The sequence below is a fragment of the Ciona robusta genome, chromosome 2, assembly GCF_009617815.1.
Source record: "Ciona robusta chromosome 2, ASM961781v2".
In the NCBI taxonomy this organism is placed as follows: Eukaryota; Metazoa; Chordata; class Ascidiacea; order Phlebobranchia; family Cionidae; genus Ciona; species Ciona robusta.
Window position 1 is genome coordinate 1599765 of NC_143236.1, and position 20532 is coordinate 1620296.

The following is a 20532-nucleotide window of genomic DNA, read 5'->3' on the forward strand; positions in this document are numbered from 1 at the left end:
GGTAGCAAGCTTTAATTTAAAATGTCGAAATACGCTATGATGGGCGATCGTAGGAAGACTAATGTATGTTTGATGTGACATCGACTAATATAGAGCATCGGAAATTTATTGCTTTGCCAACAAATCGATCGAATTTATTCCATGAAAAATAAGTATATGACGCACAAAAGGCGAAACTATGCCGTTGAAAGTATTTGAGAATGTACAAGAAAAACAAAAATATAAGAAGGATTTGTACTTGATAAGCAGACTGTATTTTAAAAAGAACCATCTATATTGTATAGTTACAAAGCGGCAAAAGGATTACGAAATTGATAATAAAGGGCGGAAATGGAAATCACGATTAAGCAAAAGAATTACAAAAATCTGCTTCGTGCAAAATTAAAATAGTGCGCGAAATTTGCAAAGGAACATTTGATAACCATGTAATGTACAATCGATTAAAAGGAAAGTTGATTACAATTAAGAGCCGTTGTTTTAATAAATAAGAAAATTTTAATAAGTTAAGTTGATTTTCATGTTAAAGTTTAGGTAACTAAGCAACGCGTGGTTCAATCGCTGTGAACTTTGGAATGCATAGCACAGTGAATATGCTTTGACCATGTTAGCGATCGGGGTGAAGTGTAAAAAAACAACTTCTATTAAAGCTTCATGTAAAAAAAGACTAAATAAATAGGAATCTCTTTGTTTATGCCTAGAAGTCACCGAAATAACTTTAATTAGAACGAAGAAATAAAACAAACATAATAGGGTTAATGTGTTCCTATATAAACAACAAGATAGCAACTGTGGTACTTTGCATTATTATTCCATCATAATATACGGCAATAAAGCTTGAATATGCCTTAAATAAGCAACTGACACAAGAATGAATATACGGTACGTACAACTGAAAGCTTAATTTGACGATTGCTTTCTTGTTTTCCGTTCTCTGAGGTTCTCCGTAGGGCGAGTGGGGGATGTTGCTGGGGTCGGTTCCGCGTCAATTGTTGCGGTTGGTGGAGCTGACGAGGGCTAGATAAAAGTTGGGTGTTCAAGGTCTAATATGTGGCAGTGTGTGTGTAATGTATTAACTACCGTTCTTAAATTATTCAGTCAATATTACGAATACGACCTTGAACAGTTTCAAGGCTTCACTCCTGATCCTGAACCTCCTAGCTGAACTGCACGCACGTGTCACGTAATGACTCGGCGTTTCGTGGTCTCTTTTATACATAGTCGACTGCCTATCACGATATGACGTAAGTTCGACACCAAACCAACTAAAAGTCAACAACGAAAGGTTGGTGACGTTGGCTTGATATAATTTTCGGTTTTTGAATTTGAATTGCGCCTAAAAACCAGGACGAATTTAGAAACAGTTTTGCTATAAATTAAAAATTCCTGCATGACGGTTGACGTCATAGGACGTCTGTCCAATCGAAATAAAGCGGCGCAGCGTAATAAAATGCGTCAGAATATGAATTTCATTACGTTATACCCGTCTCGTGACCGACTTCAAGCGGTTGTTTAATAATGAATGAACGGAGACCCCACCAGGTTTTACTTGTACGGCACCCACCGTTCGTATTTGAAACTTAGTCTTTCATAATTTATAAAACGAAAACACCAACGCAGGGACGGTTACGTTGGTATGTAAGCGCATTGGGGAAACGGATCAGAGTACGGTTGCTGAGCATGTATTAGATATATAATACCTAACTGAATGAAGTAACGGGTATTGTCAGAGCGCGTCGCAATATTTCGGTTCATTTCCGCATTGGCGAACCACTCGCTATTATAGATCAGTTTTACAACTCACCAGTTTTGCCTTGGGTTTGGTTAGATAGGTTGTGTAAAAGAAATGCACGAATAATACAAGATACGACCCGTACATCACGCTGCCGTAGAACACGTGTTCCAATGACGTCTTACAATCTCCAGCCAACCTCCAATTATAGATCAAATACACAGTACCACAACCAATGAACATTTGTATGATCTGTGTAGAAAATTGTTTGTTGTAAAACGAAACTAATTTACTAATTAAAATAACACAGATACAAACGGTTTATGTATCAAAAATCACGTAGAATATGTAACGATAAATAGGTAATTATAAATTACTCGGTACTGCACATACAACATCAATTTGTAGCAACATTTTATTGTTATGTGTTTCAATGGAAAGTGTATATATTCGTTTGTTACTGGATACCTATTTTAGTGGAATCATTAAAACATGACTGTTTAGCAGGAAACAAATGAAACAGTTTACACATACAAACAGAACCATAAATTAAACAAAGGTGTCCAACCTAAAAAGGGATCAAATTCACAAAGAAACTTAGCTCAGCTAGCTGGTTGGTACAGATAGTCTTACTGCTACAGAGAGATAATACTATTGTGAAACCTTGTGCAAATATTAACTTAACGGAAAGAGTGCAAAGAGCATCTATTAAAACCAAGGCTAAATAGCAGCATGACAAAATGGCACCATAGGCACATTTCACGAGTACATATTCATGGTCTCGTGCCACATCAGGTGTTTGAGGTTGGCACACAATAATCACGCCTTAGGGATTGGTAAAGAGTAAAGTCCATATTCCAAACGCTGTTAACTGAAATCTAAACTCAACAAAAATTCTTGAACCTGAGAAGCAGTGATGATCACAGCAATGGGGCGTGGAACTCTAATGCCAGCAGCTCGAACAGCATAGTAAGTGTACATCATGGCATGGACCACAAAATTGACGGTCATAAACACTCCACCACCTGAATATGACATAAAAACATTGTTATAAGTTACCAGGTTGGCCTTTCTATTAAGTAATTAAGTTTATGTGTTTTTTCTTTTAAGGGAATTACAAATAATTTGGCACATTTAATAAGGCAGAAATTATGTTGCAAAATGACAAATTACATTTCAAACATGAACATGTGTTGTTAAAATAGATTAAACCAATTACCGGCAAATTGGGCACCAAAGGACCACCAAGAAAAGAGAGAGACAGTAAGATGGTGATACCAGTGAAGGAATATCAACTTTTGCTTTCGCAGGATAATAAACATTGTATCCACTGAAAAAATAAAAATGTAATTAAATAGGTACAAAAGGGTTAACTAGTAATCTGTGTTTCATATAAACCCATTAAATAAAGTAACACAAGGCAAAAACATTAAAGTAAAAACTGAAAATTCAAGATTAATGTAAACCTAATAAATATTACTGTGTAATAATAAGTGCTTCCCAAACCTAGATCTGACATTTTTGCAATGTAGTTTCAGGAACTGGTTCTCCAAAGATATTGCTATTAATTTAGGCTTGATATTTGGGACGATAAACCGTGGTCAAGAAGCACCGGTTAGATTAAACAACTGTAACTATGAGAACAACAACCAAATTCACACCACTCACTGTATTCAAGAATTTTACTGAACACGAATACTGGACCCCAGAACCTTGTGATGGGACCCAAGTAGAAACGATTGCTGCATACCAATGCACGACCCCCCTCCTCAATTACAATATGGTACATCACTATAGCTGATCGTATTGACCCAAAAATACTGAAGACCGACAACATCAAAGACCAAATCATCATTGGCTTGCGTAGATTATAACTATGTGGATGAGAAGTTATGGATAGATTAGTTTAGCAACTTTATGAGGCATCTTTTTAGTGAAGTACAATTAGAACTAAATTTTAAAGGCATATCTTTGAGGTAAAACCAAAGTATATGTGACATTTTTTAAAAGTGTCTTTTTACAATTTTGCATGCTGTTGGGCATAGAATACATTTTGGCAATGTTTGAGCAAAACTCAAAAATGTGACATAAGCTACTTTGGTTTTTACCTCAACGACATATAGAAAAGAAACCTTATTAAGTTATTAGCCTAAAGTACATGTAGGGGCTGACAACCGTTACCTTGGTTTTCCTTCCATGTACTTCTTCCCAGCAAACACAGCGGCAACATACAAGGCAGAACAACCGAGTCCAATTCCCATATTCTCAGTCAGCCACTCAGAGAACTCATTACTATCGATCGTTTTTTCCAGCTCCCATTCCGGATGACCCCCAACCACTCCTGCAGAAGTATATTTTACACAAACACAGCAATGATCAAGCTTTTAACTTAAGTTATATCTTAAACAACTTTTTATCTTATTATTATTATAACATTTAAAAATCAAAATGTGACATGGTGTTGAAAGTAATATTTTAAGTCATTATTTAATTCTTATATACATCTAAACTTTACTCACCATGTGACTCATTCACAGCAGCCATGCTTTGAAACTGCTATAGGTTTGAAAACTAATGATGCTACTATGCTAGTGCTTTAGCGTCCTGACAAATTAGTCTTCTGGTAAAGAACAGGAAATTAACAAATTAAATAAAATTAATTACCTTCCCTAGAATCGTTTCATATTAATTCAAGAACGTTTCATTTACGTTAAGTGTTTTACGCAATGCGAGATTTCCTTTGCGTGTCATCCGTTTGGTTCAAACATAAATTATCACACGACCATCCCCGAACAACCTTGTGCAATCAAACTCATAACTGTGAACTGGCGCCGAGAAATCAAGCAGCCGTGGTAATAAAGTTGATAATAGAAATCACATTTCGAAAAGTACAACTTGGTCCTAAATCCTCGGTGCGTCATTTTCATTATGCAAAGAGTTAAAATATTTTATAAACTGAACAACTTCGAATTACTATAGCACACACATTAAAGATTTTCAATGTTTGTTTTGTTGGGGTTGGAGAGAATAAGCTTGGATAAGTTTGTGTCAGTAGCTCTGTCTCCCTATCGTGCACTTCGCTTGAACTTCTGCCTACATCACATTTTAACAGAAATGAGGATTAAATCGCAGCCAGATCAACAGTAGTGAGAGAGGTTGGAATAGTAAGGTGAGGTAAGCCGGGACCCTCATATGCGCACTTTAAACATAGACCTACTGTCCAATAATATTATAATAGTTTTATCATTTATTGGACACAAGACTAAGGATATTACTAAAAAAAAACACAATTTACTTGCCCACGTGGTGTTATAGTCTGCACATAAATAGAAACAAGCTCCTTCAACTACAGTAGCCTATCGTTTTTGTAAACTAAACAAGCTTTTCATTATAATACACGACAAAAAAAAGATATGTCTTTCGTGACACTTCGTCGTTCGCGAAACACACTTTGTGACATGGGATGTGCAGTACTGCAGTTAATGCAATAATTAATGTGGTACATAAGAGTTAAAAATATACAATAACATTTTTTATAAGCGCAAAACTGTTCTTTGACAATAATAGAGATAACAAGAAAAAAAGTATATAGGTTGAGGGAAGATGGGACACATTTAGCACATAATATCAAAATATCCTGATCGTGTTTTAAACAACTACTAACGGTCAATGGAAGTCATGTGCATTTAGTGATATAATTTCTTTAAGGTTTTTTGTTTACTACTAAAAGGGACGAAAAATAGAGATAAAAGGGTGTCATGTCTCCCCCCACCCTATTGTGTATAAAAGTCGATTAAAGTATAATCAATAGAATGATGTTTTTACAGACTTTGGAAGCTGCACGATTTCAATTGCGTTCGTGTGGTTGCACGTAACGAACTCTCTTAGGGTGGTCTCTTCAATGAAACTATTTTCTGAATAATTTGAATTGCGGTTACTCGGCTTTGAAAAATAACTTGAGTCGAGGCTTCTGCGATCCGTTTGCTGAAGTTCAAACTTCTTCGGACCTGCACTTGAAATTTCAGCAGTCCTGTACTTTATTTCAAGGTTCTTGCTCCCGTTCCCTTTGTTGTATTGGACAGAGGGTATGCGGGAAGTACTCTTTTCGATGCAGGTTTTGTCATTTTCTGATTCCGAATCAACACCGAATTCATCTGCATAGCTGTTACCACTTGGCGTCGTCAGTCTAAACCTAAAGTTAACAAATACAGACGACGATACGTAAATGTTAGAAGCCAGATAAGAAAAGTCAGCACGAACATTTGATTTAAAAAGCTGTGTTTTTTTTATAAATTATTTTTGGGTATCTTTTTTATCTAGTCGTTACAATAAATCTGTGAATTAAACAAAAATGCGAAATTTAACTGGAGTCACTATTGAAACGGACTTCCCGATCAATACGTTTACTCAAGTATAATTTCATTGTGGCAAAAATTAAATCTGCCTTGAATACTTACTTGATTTTCGTTTTTTCTGCGGCAACGTGAGTATGGGTTGGTCGACGCACAGCACATTCGGTTACCAATGTCGTCATAGCATGTGGGAAATTCATGTTTGTTAGTTGGTACTGGGATTTCACGTGCTTTTGCTTTGCCTTAGAAATAAAACTGTGTTAAATTTATAACGTTATACAGTAAGGCGGGGGAGATGGCCGGAACACCTGTTAACTCTATTTTCTAGTCCAATTAAGTGGTAAAGAAATAACATACCGTTGTTATTTGTTTCAAACACGATAAGAATATTTGGATATTATCTGCTTAGGGTGTCCCATCTTTCCCCACCCTACTATATAATGTCAATCACGATAACGTTGAACACAAATACTCAGCGCGACAGTTTAACTAAAAAGGCAGCCATATAAGTAATCATTTGTAATACTGCGATTACAAGACAATACTACTTAACGTACCAACCAGTAAGAAATAGTCAAAATCCGTTCCGTGGTAAAATAAGTTTGTCGCGTTGGGCAGTTAATTAGTTTTGGGATTTCCTTATATCCTGCCATTAATCTGGCTGTATGGGGTGCGAAAAGGGCGGTAATTGCCTATATATCAATAATCCCATGGGGCCCATTCATTATTCAAGGTTTGCATTAAAGATTCATCCAATAAATTATAAATAAACTACTGATGCTTTCATCAAAGGTGTTGTTAACACATATTATAAAGATTTAAGCAAAGCCTAAATGTCTTCATCGCGTTCTTGGAGCGACTGCGTCTGTTGAACAGTTTTACCTCTCTCGCCTTTTCCAAGTTTTCTCTATGCAACTTCAGCTGCCCAAAGCTGTGTCTCAGCCAAAGTAATCCGATTACTCCGACCAGCAAGCCCATGCCCGTTACAACGAAACCACGAATTGAAATCTGTAGTAAATGTGGTCGGTTCAATTTTTAAAGTTGATTGGAAGGTTTACATACTTACAGATTGATTTAAAACCAAAATATCAAGCAGGAGAAATACTAAACCAGTTGTCAAGGCGAAACCCGCTAAAATAATCGTACACACGCTGCGACGAATGAAGGGATGCAGATGGTAGATTCTGGGTCGTAAAAGTGTTTTAGGAGATGATTTGCCAGACATGGAACAACAAAATTAAACTTGACTCACTGTTGCCTTCGAATACTTCGCGGTAGTCTTTCTCTGCCCGCCGCAGGTCGACATGTTCCAATATCCCTGAGTCACGTATTTTTAGATGATTTAAACCTAATATTTCAACCTTTTTTGGATAGTATATATCGATACAGAAACTCAATAAATATAATATTATACAAATTTAGATATTCAAAATCGCATGACTTACTTCGGTGACGTTGTACCTAAATGGTTCAGTTTTCTTGCCAGGAACGGTGAACGACTTCCAGGAGAAGATCGCCCTCCTCCGTCATCCCAACTACTTGAAGCTCCTCCAGAACCAGAACCATCAAGACGCAAATGGCTGTTATTGAGCATAGTGAACATGCCGGCCATGGCTACGTTGGTTTGCTGTGATCGGGTATAGTTTTGAGTTTAGGCTTATTATTTCTAAGACACCACATGCGCCTGTATAAACAAAAACAACAATAGCGAAAAGGTTAAATCAACTGAATAAATCTGCTCAGTGTAGATATCGCTTAACCTCTGAACGGTATTTGGATGTCTGATTCAAGCACGAAATCCCATAACCTGAACGAAGGTTCAAATTCTAACGCTCCGTTCAACTGAATTCAAGCTTATTAAAACGACGTATGTCTGAACTAAGAGTAGCACATATAGCATCAACGATGAACGTGTTACACAAAAAAAATACAAGCCAAATTAAATTTGCTTTTATTTATATATTTGACGCGTAGCACCTGCTAGCATCGATTCGCTGTTGTACAGTGGTTTGATTTGAAATCGGAACCGTAATCAGGTAAACAAATACCAAACTACTGAATTATTAATAAGCTAGAGAGGCCACATTCGCTATTTTAGTTACTTTCTCACACGCTGATCACTAATCAAAAATGTAAAGAACTGTTTCCAATTTTAAATGTATTACTTAACTTCGCGGCTTATTGTTTAAAATCATAAGATATATAGTCAGCCTTACACAGTGGAACAAATCCAGTCAAAATGTTTATCTTTCCTGTAATTAAGCAGGTCACGCTTTTGTCATTAAGTTAAAACCGACTCTTATAAAAACAGAACGAAATTGGCCCGATATGTAATTAACATACATTTTAAATTATTTGGTTTATAAACGTAAAAAGGCGTTTTCTGAAACCCATTTAACTCACTGACGGCTTATTTTTCTGTGTATATAGTAGGTGGGGAAAGAAGGGACACATTTTCGTTTATTTTCTTGTACCGTTTTGGTAGTAAACGAAGAACAGTCAAGAAATTATAAAAAAACGCATTCTCGCGACTCCAATAAATCGTTATTAATTGTTTAAAACACGACCAGATTATACCGACCTTATGAGCTATTTAATGTGTCTCGTCTTTCCCACCATAATATATAATATAGACTGGCCTGATGTATGAACATATCTCAGTGAAATTGCTGTTTAAATCTACAACGTTGAATACTATATTTCCTTTGCCATGCGAGCTAAAGCTAAAAACACAATTCAACTCTCTATGAAACGCTCTGTGCTCTTATGAACCAGTTATTTGGACGTCCGAGACATTTCGTGTTATAGGCTATAGTAGTTCGCATCATCTGCGGTGGCTAAACTGGCGGCAATGAAGCGTGAGCAAAACTGAGTTTCGTCTAACGGCACGACTGGTCTCACACCAAGCACTTGCACAATACCAACGCGAACGATTTAGCCTTTTTTTCTACTCGCAAGTATGAAACGGCTCTTGTACATAGTCTACTTTTGATACTAAACAGCCTATCGTATTTTACAGTCATCTGCAATAATAATGCAACCTACTGCGAATTAGAAGGTAGTAGGCCTCTGATACTTACCATTACAGGTTGTATTTCTTTTTCTTTCATGAATGGCAGAATATTAACTTGGATTTGAGATCTCAGCACCGCGATAGATACGACAATCAGTGCTTGAATGCTGGCAAATAATAACGCAGCACTCTATTTATTCTACATAATCGATTGGTAAAAAGAAGAGTAAATAGACTTTTTTTAGAGCATCACTGGTTATTACGTAAATTATACGCGAGATTAGTAATACATACAGATAAGGACAGGCACCACCATAAAAGATGACAAGTTAGTTCCGCCAATCTTTTTATACGAAATCCTCTCAGTTCTTTGTACTGTCGATATTTATTCACTTTTCTTAATTACGTTGTTTTATTTCGTTTCGATTACGAGAAAGTAGTCCCACTGCAGAATTGAAATTGAGTTACCGTTGTAATACAATCTGGTAAAACCATAGTACACTGAAGTGACTTAAGTATGGTAAAACACTACACTATACTTGGGAATTATAAATTCGCAAATATGAATGAATGAATGAATGAATGAATGTAATTTTTATATAAGCATTAGGAACACTTAATAAAAAAATGTGTATTATTCTGATAAAACTTGGCCCTTGTGGCTTAGATTGTGTGGGTAAACAGACAACATTGTAAAAGGTTTAGCTTTCACATTTGTAGAAGGTATAGCTATTTGAAATCTGACAATGTTAATCCCACTCTCGCTGGTGTATAGCCTACAAGCAGAAGCAACAATAATTTCAACACAAGTTAACGTTTTGCTATGTTTACGTACGATGCATTGTTAGTCCGTTTGCGCCTAGAGCTATAGAAACACCGAGTTGTCCACCTCGCTGTTGAAATTAAACCGGGCTAATGCGCATGCGCAGTAAGCCGAACCAAATATAATACAAGACCAATTAAAAAAGGTCCGACTGGGAAATGGCCTATAGGCAAAATATCATCAAACACATTTTTACACCGTTCCATGGAACAATTCTACCATCTACAGTCTACACTGTTGGTGTCACAATGGCTGATAATAATTACTGAAATAAACACCCAAATACCTTACACGTGACCCTGCTTTGTTCCATTTTCTTACAACTAAAATATATTTTGGGCAAGATATAACATAATCAACTCATTCTAGGCTTTAAAACGAAAACTTGAATTTCAACGTGTATAGACGTTTAGGCTATATATGTCGGCGGACAGTTTTAAACTGGAAGCTCGCATTAAATTTAATCAGGGTTGTCAATATTTTTGACCGACATTTTTTGCATAAAAATATAAAATTAGTCTTAATAAATGACTAAAATGTGGCAAATTAACCGCTTCTAAATTCCTTTTTTGACTCATATACAGAAACAAATTACTCTATTTCTATTTTCAACTCTTAAAATAGTTCTTAAGTGCAATTTTTTAACCGAAAACCATGCATTTTCTCCATGTTAGCTGTGTTATTTGACGTACAAATTGGCGTTCAATTTGCACTTTACAGCGTAATAATTGGTTGGTTAGACTTCAGTATTTCTATGGTTCTGGTTGCGCCCTCTTGTTTTTCGGGACTCGCTTATCACGTGACAATAAAACTGTAAAACGGACGCCATTTTTATATATTGAGCGAAAGCGAAATTTAAAGGTGTTCAGTGTACGGGTTACTGGAATTTGTTTACTGCGTTCTGAGCATTAGTTTTTATTTGTATTATATCAATAATATTCTGTTACACGTATACCTAAAATATATTATTTATATTCACCGCGGCGGTGACACCGCCTTACCGGTAAACGTTTGGTGCTAGTGAAGAATCTTCCCCCCACCGGCTACCTTATTTGCTAACCACTAACCTCTAGGTTAGGTGTTGATGGTTAGGGGGTTAGTGGTTATAGGGGTTGGTAGTTAATGGTTATATAGGGGTTAGTGGTTATATAGGGGTTGGGGGTTAGTGGTTAGCAAATAAGGTGGGAAGGGGGGTGGGTGGGAGATTCTTCACTAGCACCAAACGTTTTTATTACAGTGGTTACTGGTTACTGAGATACCAACCAGTGACTACTGCAATTGTGAAGAAAATAATACTTAAAGGAAAGAAACTCCAAACGTTTTATGAGCTCTTTTTTACAGATATCTGCGACAGTGTTTGTTGTATGCATTAAACTTTAGATATGTCTAGCTATGATGAAGGTTATAGCATTGAACAAGATTCAGACTTGGGTAATGCATCCGGAAATGGTCATTATTATAATACCGACCAAAGCTTTAAACGCCCTTATGATGAAACTGAGGAAGGTGGGGATGAATATAGCCCATCAAAACGTGCACGCCATCAAACCCACATACAAATGCGTTGTTTAGTTCCTGCAAAATGTGCTGGTGGTATAATTGGCAAAGGAGGTACAAATATCAAAGATATGAGGGACACATTTAAAGCCCAGATAAATATTCCTGACAGCGATTCAAGGGAAAGGGTCTTAAGGATCAGCGCCAGCATTGAAAGTTGTGGGGAAATTTTGCTCCGCACTTTACCTGCTATCAATGAAGCAGCATTAAATGGGCCCGGTCGATTTGGTCGAGATCCCAAAGATGACATGAGTATAAAGTTACTGGTGCACCAAAGCCAAGCTGGTGGTATTATTGGGGTAAAAGGGTTCAAAATCAAAGAATTGCGGGAGAAGACTGGTGCCACTATCAAAGTTCAACAGGATTGTTGTCCCAATTCCACTGACCGCGTTTGCATGGTAGCTGGCAGTGCTGAAATCATTTCATCCTGTGTTGTCCTAATCCTTGAACTGCTTGAAACCATCCCTCCAAAAGGGCCGATACAAAATTTTAATCCAGGATTTGGATTTGATAATGAGTTTGATGGGGGGTTTGGAGGTGGTGGGTTTGGAATGGGTGGGTTTAGAGGAGGGCGTGGTGGATTCCCAATGGGTCGGGGCAACTTTAGAGGGGGTAGAGGAAATGGTGGTGGGTTCCAGGGTGGGCGAGATGGTGGCTTTGGGGGTAGAGGGCGTGGTGGTGGGTTTGGTGGCAGAGGTGGAAGGGGGCGAGGGAATTTTAATAATCGTGGTGGGGGAAGGGGTGGCAGAGGTTCCCGGGGTCGAGGTGGAAATAGAGGGGGAGGTGTTAATTTTTAAAGAGTTCTCCGGCAATTTCTAACCAAACTTTTTAAGAACCATGTCCATGTTGGCAAATCAAAGTCATACATATGTCCCAAGTAGTCCAATCTAAGTATCCCAGTCAAGATTTCTTTCGAGCTCCCAAGGCCAACTGAAATAAAGACTATTCCTTAATGCCACTTTTGTCCGTTTAAGTCTTACCCGATAGTATAAAAAAACAATTTCCCCTGCATGCAATGCTATAGATTTATATAAAATGATATGTAGTAGCAAATTGGTTTAACCCTTATCATTGGCCGTTTTTCTTTTTCAAATGTTTTATGCTCACTCTTTTAGCACACAGCCAATGGTGTAAATAGCAAAAAAACACGCACAAGAGCTGTTTAATTGTAATGCCACATCTGTCCAAAAAGTTTGTTGTACAGCCCAAATGTAACATCCTTTCCCATGTACATTGTTGTCTCCCAATAATAAACAGTTGTTTCTCTGCCCCTAAGTCCCAGAAGAAACCCAGTCCAAGTACAGCAATGTAAAAAAAAACGACCACAGATTTCACTGGTTAGTATTCTTCCACCAGTGCCACAGTACGACTGTATATCCCAGTTAATCACTAAATTTCCATTTATTTAAGTTACCAATTTTTGTTTTGTTTAGTATAATGTAAATGAGTGTCCAAAAGTTAAAACCCGTTATTGGTACAAAGCTTACTAGAGTGATTCACATTTAACACCCACAATAAGTTAGACCCGGTAACAAAAATACCCAACAAACAGATGATGGTGCTGTTTAATTACCAGTCATCGCAGATACACAGTTCTCAACCATTTGTCATTTTAATCTCAGTCCGGTGTCGCAGAAATCTGGTTTCACTACAAAATCATATTTCTGCGATACCGGCCGGCGGATCAACCTAAGTAAATTCCGTATACGAAGACCAACAAGGATCTCAACCAAGGTCGTAAGGATGCATTTCATCTTCTTGCTTTATGTACAAAATAAACAATGTTGAGTGAGCAGGTACAGTACACTATATGATATTCATATGTGAATACAAAGTATATAATGTTGTAATTGGTCGTGGTTTCTGTTCGTTGGTAGATTTTAGTACAGTGAGCAGATGTTTTACCGCGATTTGAACATATTTAATCGGCACAGCATAGTGACCACTGAATTACGATTTTGGCCCGATTACTTGGATATTTCCGCAGTGTACAGAGCACCCCGATTTTTAACAATATACATCAATCCGCTAGTGGGCATAAAAGATCGAACCATTAGGATATTGTATTGTCAGTTTTCGTTTGTTAACTGTCCTTGAAACAATAGGGGTTTATTAATGAAAACCTTAATTGAAAAGGGTACCGTAGGTTATGAGAAGATAAACTATTTTCTTTTGATTGGCATAAGTGCAAAATCGAATTGTAGAAATCGTATCCTACTTGGTTGGTGGCATAACATATACAACAACTGAACAACAGCTACATTGTGATGACTGTTCTGCAAGATCCTATAAAGGTAATTACAAGATATGTCTGCCTGAGCAAAATTTAGGTTTTAAAGGAGAATCAGACGCTTGGTTAACGATGCTCACTGTTTTCATGAATTGCTTGCTCTAAGATAATTTGTAACATGTTGATAGTCCAACACAAGTGACAATACTATATTTTTATTTACAGAGCGCTATTTGGCATTGTCTGAACCATTATGCCTACAAAGATGCCATGTTTTTAGCAGAGCGCCTGTATGCTGAAGGTATGTTCTTATGATAGCATTGAACATTCTACTATATTGAGATTATCATTACTTAATTAATACAATTATTTTAGTTGCATCAGATGAAGCAATGTTTTTGTTAGCAACTTCATATTACCGATCTGGAAAACCAAAAGTCGTCCAGATCTTATTGGAGAAACATGGAATGAGGCAACCTGAATGTAAACTTCTGTATGCTCAAGCTTGTTGGGACCTCGAGAAGTATGTTTATTATGTATTAAGAATAACCTGTTTTATACTGATTCCTAAAATGAGCATTAAAGGAGTGGTTTTTGAATGAATGAATGAATGAATGTAACTTACTTTATCCTCGCCTGGCCGGAAAACAACAGTCGTCATCACACTGGTTTAACACCTCGTGCCAGCTTAGAGTTACCATGTATGTTACTTTGTGGATGATTATTTTTTTGGGATTTTTTTTCTTCTTTTTTTATGTATTGCTGATAATTTAAACAACCCATTAGTGAACACTGGGTTGGAGAAATTGCCGTTAAGTGTCTTGCCCAAGGACACATACGCCCATAATGGTAGCAGCATCGAGCCTTGAACCCATTACCTCTGGGTTACAGGCAGGCGTGCTAACCAGCACTTTGCCACGGCGCCGTGGCGCCTTGGTCTTCTGTAAAATTTTATTGATGCAATAACATAGGTATACAAGTTTATATTAGCTAACATATGATTTTAGCATTTAAAAAGTATACCAAATTTATTTATTTATGTCACAGTTATGCTCAAGCTGAACATGTGCTTGCTGGTGGGTCTATAAAATTTAAATCTATTGTAAACATTGTTTCTGACGTTCAAATGGAGTATGGTGATTCTGCTTCCTTTGCTCTGTCACTTCTCGGTTGTATATACCAACACACAGAAAGAGGTGACTGGGCTGAGTACTGCCTCACTAGCAGTCTCAAGGCAAACCCTTTTCTGTGGTCTTCGTTTGAGCAACTGTGTGAAGCAGGCAAGTATATGTTAGTGTTTTTAAATCTTAGTAATTATTAATTATTGCCCGAATGCACACATTATAGAATAAATGGATATTGCAGTAACTTGTTAGGTCTTTTTTCGATATAATTATGTATATATAGAAATTTAAATACCTTTCTACTAGTGCGTTTGAGCATCAAATAACTAACTGTTTGTTCCAACATTTATATTGGCAAAGTCCTGAAATCCAAATAAATGTTGTAGGATTAGTTTAGAGGCATTGTTTATGTTTTAATTTATTTTATACCACAGGAAACACGCCAAATATTGACGAGCTTTTCCCCTCCAATGTATGTGGCACATCTGAGTTCAAAACTCCTTATATTTCATCGTTTAATAGTAAGTTCTGTTAATGTTTTTTAAAATTTTGTCTTAAGTTAACAACTAAGCCATCAAATATTACTGATTTTGTTATCATTGTTTTGTAGTGTCCCTGCAACAAACCCCACAACTAGTTCAAGCCAGAAGGAAAAAAGGAAACACAGTTAAAATATTAGCTCCAAGTCAGGTAGGATCCAACACTGATCGAGCAGATCCAAATACTTCACTCTCACCAACTCTAATTCCAATGGTAAGTTTCTTTGCAATTGGTAAAAACACATCAGAATGTAACTTTTTCATTACTTCAGCATTTTTACTTCATTTTAAATGTGTTTTTAAGTAAATGCTACATTCGGTTGTAACATACATTGTATTGATCTCAGCAAACACCAGATCAATCTCATCCAACACTTGGTTGTCCTATGGTGCAGACAACACCATCTTCTGAAGGTAAATAGTTACTGATTTAAATCAAATCATGCAGCTGCTGTGTGAACAATGATGTCAAACATATAATTTAGCATTTCTTTATAATGATTTTACAGAATTCTATGGCTTATACAATAGCATTGTCTTGAAATAAAATTGGACTATTTTCTAATCTTTTAATTATAGTTGAAAGCATTCTGTTATAATATGTCTATAACTATTTATTATTTTGTTATAGGGGTATATTATAGATTTACCACAGTTGTTTAAATATATAAAGCGACCTTAATAAGTTTATCATTTAATAGACACACGTGGTCTAGACCGTACATCTTCATGTAAAGAAAGATCTGTTGATCAAGACAATTCGGATTTTCTACGAGTGAGTTTTTGTCAATATTTCATTAGTTATTAGTTCACTCAAAAAAGATATAATTAGGCTAGAATACATTTTGTCAAAATTATTTGTTATTTTGTTACAGTCAACTCCATCTGAAAATCAATGGGACAGCTCAGTTGATTCCTACACTGGCCTTCAATCTCGTAAAAAGCACAGTCGTACACAGCAGCGAATATCAAGAAGCTTAATGGGAGGTCCTGCAGCTCTAAGTCCTTTAACACCCAGGTAAACAGATGTTCATATTGTGGTTGGCAAGCCAGCAAGGTTATTCAAAATCGTAATCAACCCAAATAACCCAAAGGCCATTGTTTGTACCGTTTGCTATTTTTAATAGAATTTGGTACATTGTATTTAAATATATAAATATATATATTTATTCTTTTTTATTATAATTTAATTAAGGTATTTTATACATATTTCTTTATTCAAAACAATATATTTGTATTAGTTTTGGTGTGATGCCTCTTGTTGAGACTCCAAGTCCAGCTTGGGAGCGATCAGTAACCATGATCACTCCATCGGAGCTCACTGCACCTCCAATGGATATCAATCCTCCAGTAAAAAAGGTAACGATTTTTATTTTATTGATAACTTTAGAACCTGTCAAAACTCTGATTTATGCATTGTGTATTTTAATTAAAAAAAAACAACAGACAAAGTTGAAACTTTAACTCTTGCAGATGATAACAAGACAATCAAGGAAAAATGAACTTACCAACGCAACTGGAAAACTTCTTTTTTCATCTGAAAACAGCCGTCGTAGTCAGGAGGTACAAATCTCAACAAGCGAGGCCCCGTCCGCACTTCCCTCCACACGTAGAAGTACACGAAACTATTCAAACACTGGCAGTTCTGTCAAGGTTTGTACAACCTATGTTTAACTGACTGTTGTTGTACTTGTTACCCAAAAACTTCATATTGTGATTTGCAGGAGAATACAAAAAAGACGACGAGAGGAAAGCAAGCTCAACCTAAAGATGTTTTAAAGAGAAACACCCGTCTAAGACACACTAAACCCTGTAAGACTGAAAACAAATTATTTTTCTACAACCTGTTGTTCAGACTTTGTTCTGTTGGTTAAATTGTTTTATCTCGTAGTAATATCTGATGGAACTGTACGAGATTTATCGGAAGAAATCAACAAAGTGGATTCTGGTTGTGAAAAGTCGCATTTAGCAACCACTAATGCTACACATGTTTTGTCCGCACAGAAAGCTGCAATTGGTAAGTTTGTGTTCATAAACTTATATAAGTATTGTGATATAGCTAAAGATATGGTTTAGCTTTCATTAAAACAACGTCTGTTATGTTTTTAATCTCATTGTTTGCTTGAACCCTCTACTGTGCAATGGTTACTGTGTTTCACATTATAAGCTCAGTTGTTAATCTCCAATAATTACAGATGGATTAATGTCACTCTTATGTGACATGGGCAAGGCACTGGTGGCCTTATGTCACTATGATTGTAGAAAAGCGATTTCCTGCATTGAATCTTTACCTTCAAATCAGCGTGATACATGTTGGTCACTCTCACTACTTGCACGTGCCTATTTTGAAATGACCGAATATAAAAAGGTAAATAGTTCATTTGCCTAATTGTATGTAAAAATAACAGCTACAAAGATAGCTTTACATGGACAAATACACTCTACTATATGAACACACAGGCAGCAAAGACATTCAATGAACTACGTTCCATGTTTCCTCACCAAGTATCTGGATTGGCTCTCTATAGCACCACCTTATGGCATTTACAAGACAACATCGCACTGTGCACTCTTGCCCACGACCTTAAGAATGTTGACCCCTTGTCTCCAGAGGTAGGTGTTATTATGGGAACTTTCACACCACCCCTCTTATTGTTATTTTCTTGTGTTTTTAAAAGACGTAAATAAACGAATGAAAACTAAGACAAGCACTAAATAACGACATAACGACACAATTAATTATGAACCACCCTGATTAAGGCACTTTGCACAAATCATGTGTCGAAGGCATGAACGTGCGCCTTTTTGTTGTGCGTGTGCACGGGGACTCCCATAACACTATGTATCAAAATTTTGCTTTAAAAACAACTAATAAGTTGTTTGTATAACATATTTCTTTTATTTGTATTTAATTGTTTTTTAAAAACCATCACACATATTACTTCCACTCAGACATGGTGCTGCATAGGAAATTGCTTCTCCCTCCGCCGTGACAATGAAAATGCAATCAAATTTTTCGCACGAGCCGTGCAGCTTGACACACATTATGCATATGCTCATACACTACTAGGTCACGAATATGCATATAGTGATGACAATGATCGTGCCATGGCAAGCTATAGGAGGGCTATACATTGTGATAAAAGGCATTATAATGCATGGTAAGGTTTGCTATAAAAGCTAAAAACAGTTATTTAAATGAATAATTTGTATTACAGGTATGGAATTGGATCTATTTATTACAAACAAGAAAACTTTTCTCTTGCTGAAATTCATTTCAAGAAAGCTTTGTCCATCAATCGAAAAAGTTCTGTTCTGTTATGTCATTTAGGTGGGTAAATTTTCTGAAGTATTCAAATTTGTTCTATTTGTTTATACAAATTTATAAGATAGCAAATTTAGCTGATAATAAATACATTTTACTGTATCGCTTAAATTTTTGAACCTTTTTAAGATAATTTTGTTATGTTTTTGGCAAAAGGTGTTCTTTGAATCTATTATTTGGTTAACGTTTTTGTTGTAAGTTTTCATATTATCACTACACATCCCAACTTCCACCCTCATATCTTAGACTAAAATTAGGAATAAATGTTCAGATTTCATATAAACCTTAAAACCATTCATTTCAATCGATAAAATTATTTCAAACAAAAATGATTGAAGGATCCTTTATACTATCGCACCTTTAAACTGTGTAATTGACAAGTAAATAATACTTAAGTTAAGAGACACACCAAGAGTGACATACGTAATAAAAGACTGAGTATCTCCTTGTGAGCTACACATTTAACACACATCGAATACTTTACTTTTTAAAAAAAAACAGGCGATGATACGAATGTTAGCAAACTTTTCTTGTGGTAGTGTGATGCTCATTCACTATTTAACCTTTTTCCTAAAGTTGTAACCTGTAACATATGTGCCTTTTCATTAGTGGTTTTAACCTACATTACTTTTGTATAGGGATTGTTCAGCATGCACAGAAGCGTTCCTCTGTTGCTCTACAAACCTTAGCAAACGCACTCACCTTAGAACCACGGAATCCACTCTGCAAGTTCCATCGTGCCAGTATTTTATTTGCCACTGAGCAACACAAAGAAGCATTAAAAGAATTACTTGAACTGAAACTAATCGTTCCAAAAGAAAGTTTGGTTTATTTTCTTATAGGAAAGGTTTGTTGCCCATAGATGCGTTGAATAAATCCCTTATTATTAGTGATCTATTGGGGCATACAATATGACTACCTATTAGGTTTATAAAGTCCTTGGAGAGAATCACCTTGCAATGATGAATTTCTCATGGGCTCTTGACCTTGATCCGAAAGGAATCAATAACCACATCAAGGAAGCCATTGATAAACAACAAGGAGCAGATGACGGCTTTGACAGCAGTCATCTTGGTTCACAAACACGAGATGCAGGTAAAATATTCCTGTGTTTTTATCATATAGATTTTTTTGTCGAACAATTCATTCTTTGACCGAAACCGCTACATAATATGATCTCAACAATTAATTTTTAGACTTAAACTGCATAATTAGCAAATAGTTAACAATTGCTCTGATCGAATACAGTATTTTCCGAATATGTCTTAAACATTAAACTGTGGATAGCATTCGATGATCTGAACCTATTAGTGCTCAACACTGTCTAATTAGGAAGTAATTTGTACATTAAAATATTAAACTAAACCTACTATGTATGTGGGAACAAAAACTTTCTCTTACCGTTTTTTTACCTATGATATAATTTTAGTTCTAACACTACCTAAACCCACACGGTACAAGCGTTGTTAAATGCATACCAATTCATTATCTTTTAGTATATTTGCTTTTCATTCAGTAACTAATAGGAACTGTGCATACTTTACCCAAGCAATTAAGATATTAAAATGTCAAATTGTGTCAGTGTTGACCAAATTCTAATTTTACAGATGAATCTGGAAGCACTGCTGACATTATGAATTCAATAATAGATGAAGTAGAATCTACTGAACACGAAATGCTTGCTGATAGTGATGAGAGTTTATGATATATTAACTACTCTAGTAATATTTGAAACTGTTTCGCATCATCCGCCCACTGCGAATTACCTCTTTATCTGCTGAGAATTTTTCAGCTGAAGTGAAAAATACAGAAATAAATAAAGTGTAGGAAATTACCACAC

At 36.1% G+C, this 20532-nt stretch overlaps 4 protein-coding genes across 4 annotated transcripts; 2 read left to right on the plus strand and 2 right to left on the minus strand.

Moving 5' to 3' along the window:
* Nucleotides 1-88: 88 nt before the first annotated feature.
* LOC149739642 (very long chain fatty acid elongase 6-like) lies at nt 89-4542 on the minus strand. Its single transcript, XM_089872304.1, has 8 exons — nt 4439-4542; nt 4249-4349; nt 3911-4070; nt 3398-3603; nt 2949-3059; nt 2633-2754; nt 1802-1981; nt 89-1014 (listed from the first exon to the last, which is right to left on the minus strand). Exons 2-8 carry the CDS (start codon nt 4271-4273, stop codon nt 898-900), a joined length of 921 nt encoding a protein of 306 aa, XP_089728430.1. The 5' UTR covers nt 4274-4349; nt 4439-4542; the 3' UTR covers nt 89-897.
* Nucleotides 4543-5248: 706 nt separating this feature from the next.
* LOC149739643 (uncharacterized) lies at nt 5249-9663 on the minus strand. Its single transcript, XM_089872298.1, has 7 exons — nt 9162-9663; nt 7527-7708; nt 7334-7399; nt 7148-7265; nt 6964-7089; nt 6187-6323; nt 5249-5921 (listed from the first exon to the last, which is right to left on the minus strand). The coding sequence occupies exons 1-7, from the start codon at nt 9189-9191 to the stop codon at nt 5534-5536; spliced, it is 1047 nt and encodes a 348-aa protein (XP_089728424.1). The 5' UTR covers nt 9192-9663; the 3' UTR covers nt 5249-5533.
* Nucleotides 9664-11234: 1571 nt separating this feature from the next.
* LOC149739644 (heterogeneous nuclear ribonucleoprotein K-like) lies at nt 11235-12742 on the plus strand. Its single transcript, XM_089872302.1, has one exon. It carries the CDS (start codon nt 11300-11302, stop codon nt 12269-12271), a length of 972 nt encoding a protein of 323 aa, XP_089728428.1. The 5' UTR covers nt 11235-11299; the 3' UTR covers nt 12272-12742.
* A 781-nt stretch (nt 12743-13523) lies between these two features.
* LOC149739645 (cell division cycle protein 27 homolog) lies at nt 13524-20526 on the plus strand. The gene is made up of 20 exons (XM_089872267.1): nt 13524-13768; nt 13930-14005; nt 14080-14227; nt 14752-14984; nt 15263-15349; nt 15439-15581; nt 15715-15781; nt 16069-16142; nt 16243-16385; nt 16609-16726; nt 16841-17020; nt 17092-17179; nt 17259-17384; nt 17563-17735; nt 17828-17980; nt 18320-18528; nt 18586-18698; nt 19331-19539; nt 19619-19787; nt 20300-20526. Exons 1-20 carry the CDS (start codon nt 13742-13744, stop codon nt 20395-20397), a joined length of 2634 nt encoding a protein of 877 aa, XP_089728393.1. The 5' UTR covers nt 13524-13741; the 3' UTR covers nt 20398-20526.
* The last annotated feature ends 6 nt before the right edge of the window (nt 20527-20532 follow it).

What these genes read in the sequence shown, in the direction of transcription:
- LOC149739643 (XM_089872298.1), bottom strand. Translation starts at nt 9,191, where the DNA reads ATGAAAGAAAAAGAAATACAACCTGTAATG. An exon ending in AAGAAATACAACCTGTAATG is followed by an intron (nt 7,709 to 9,161) that starts GTAAGTATCAGA and finishes ACCCGATCACAG; the next exon opens with CAAACCAACGTAGCCATGGC. An exon ending in GCAGAAAAAACGAAAATCAA is followed by an intron (nt 5,922 to 6,186) that starts GTAAGTATTCAA and finishes TGTTAACTTTAG; the next exon opens with GTTTAGACTGACGACGCCAA.
- LOC149739644 (XM_089872302.1), top strand. Translation starts at nt 11,300, where the DNA reads ATGTCTAGCTATGATGAAGGTTATAGCATTGAACAAGATTCAGACTTG.
- LOC149739642 (XM_089872304.1), bottom strand. Translation starts at nt 4,273, where the DNA reads ATGGCTGCTGTGAATGAGTCACATG. An exon ending in TGCTGTGAATGAGTCACATG is followed by an intron (nt 4,071 to 4,248) that starts GTGAGTAAAGTT and finishes ATACTTCTGCAG; the next exon opens with GAGTGGTTGGGGGTCATCCG. An exon ending in TGATCATCACTGCTTCTCAG is followed by an intron (nt 1,982 to 2,632) that starts GTTCAAGAATTT and finishes TTTTCTACACAG; the next exon opens with ATCATACAAATGTTCATTGG.
- LOC149739645 (XM_089872267.1), top strand. Translation starts at nt 13,742, where the DNA reads ATGACTGTTCTGCAAGATCCTATAAAG. An exon ending in AGAGCGCCTGTATGCTGAAG is followed by an intron (nt 14,006 to 14,079) that starts GTATGTTCTTAT and finishes CAATTATTTTAG; the next exon opens with TTGCATCAGATGAAGCAATG. An exon ending in AAAAGGCATTATAATGCATG is followed by an intron (nt 18,529 to 18,585) that starts GTAAGGTTTGCT and finishes TTTGTATTACAG; the next exon opens with GTATGGAATTGGATCTATTT.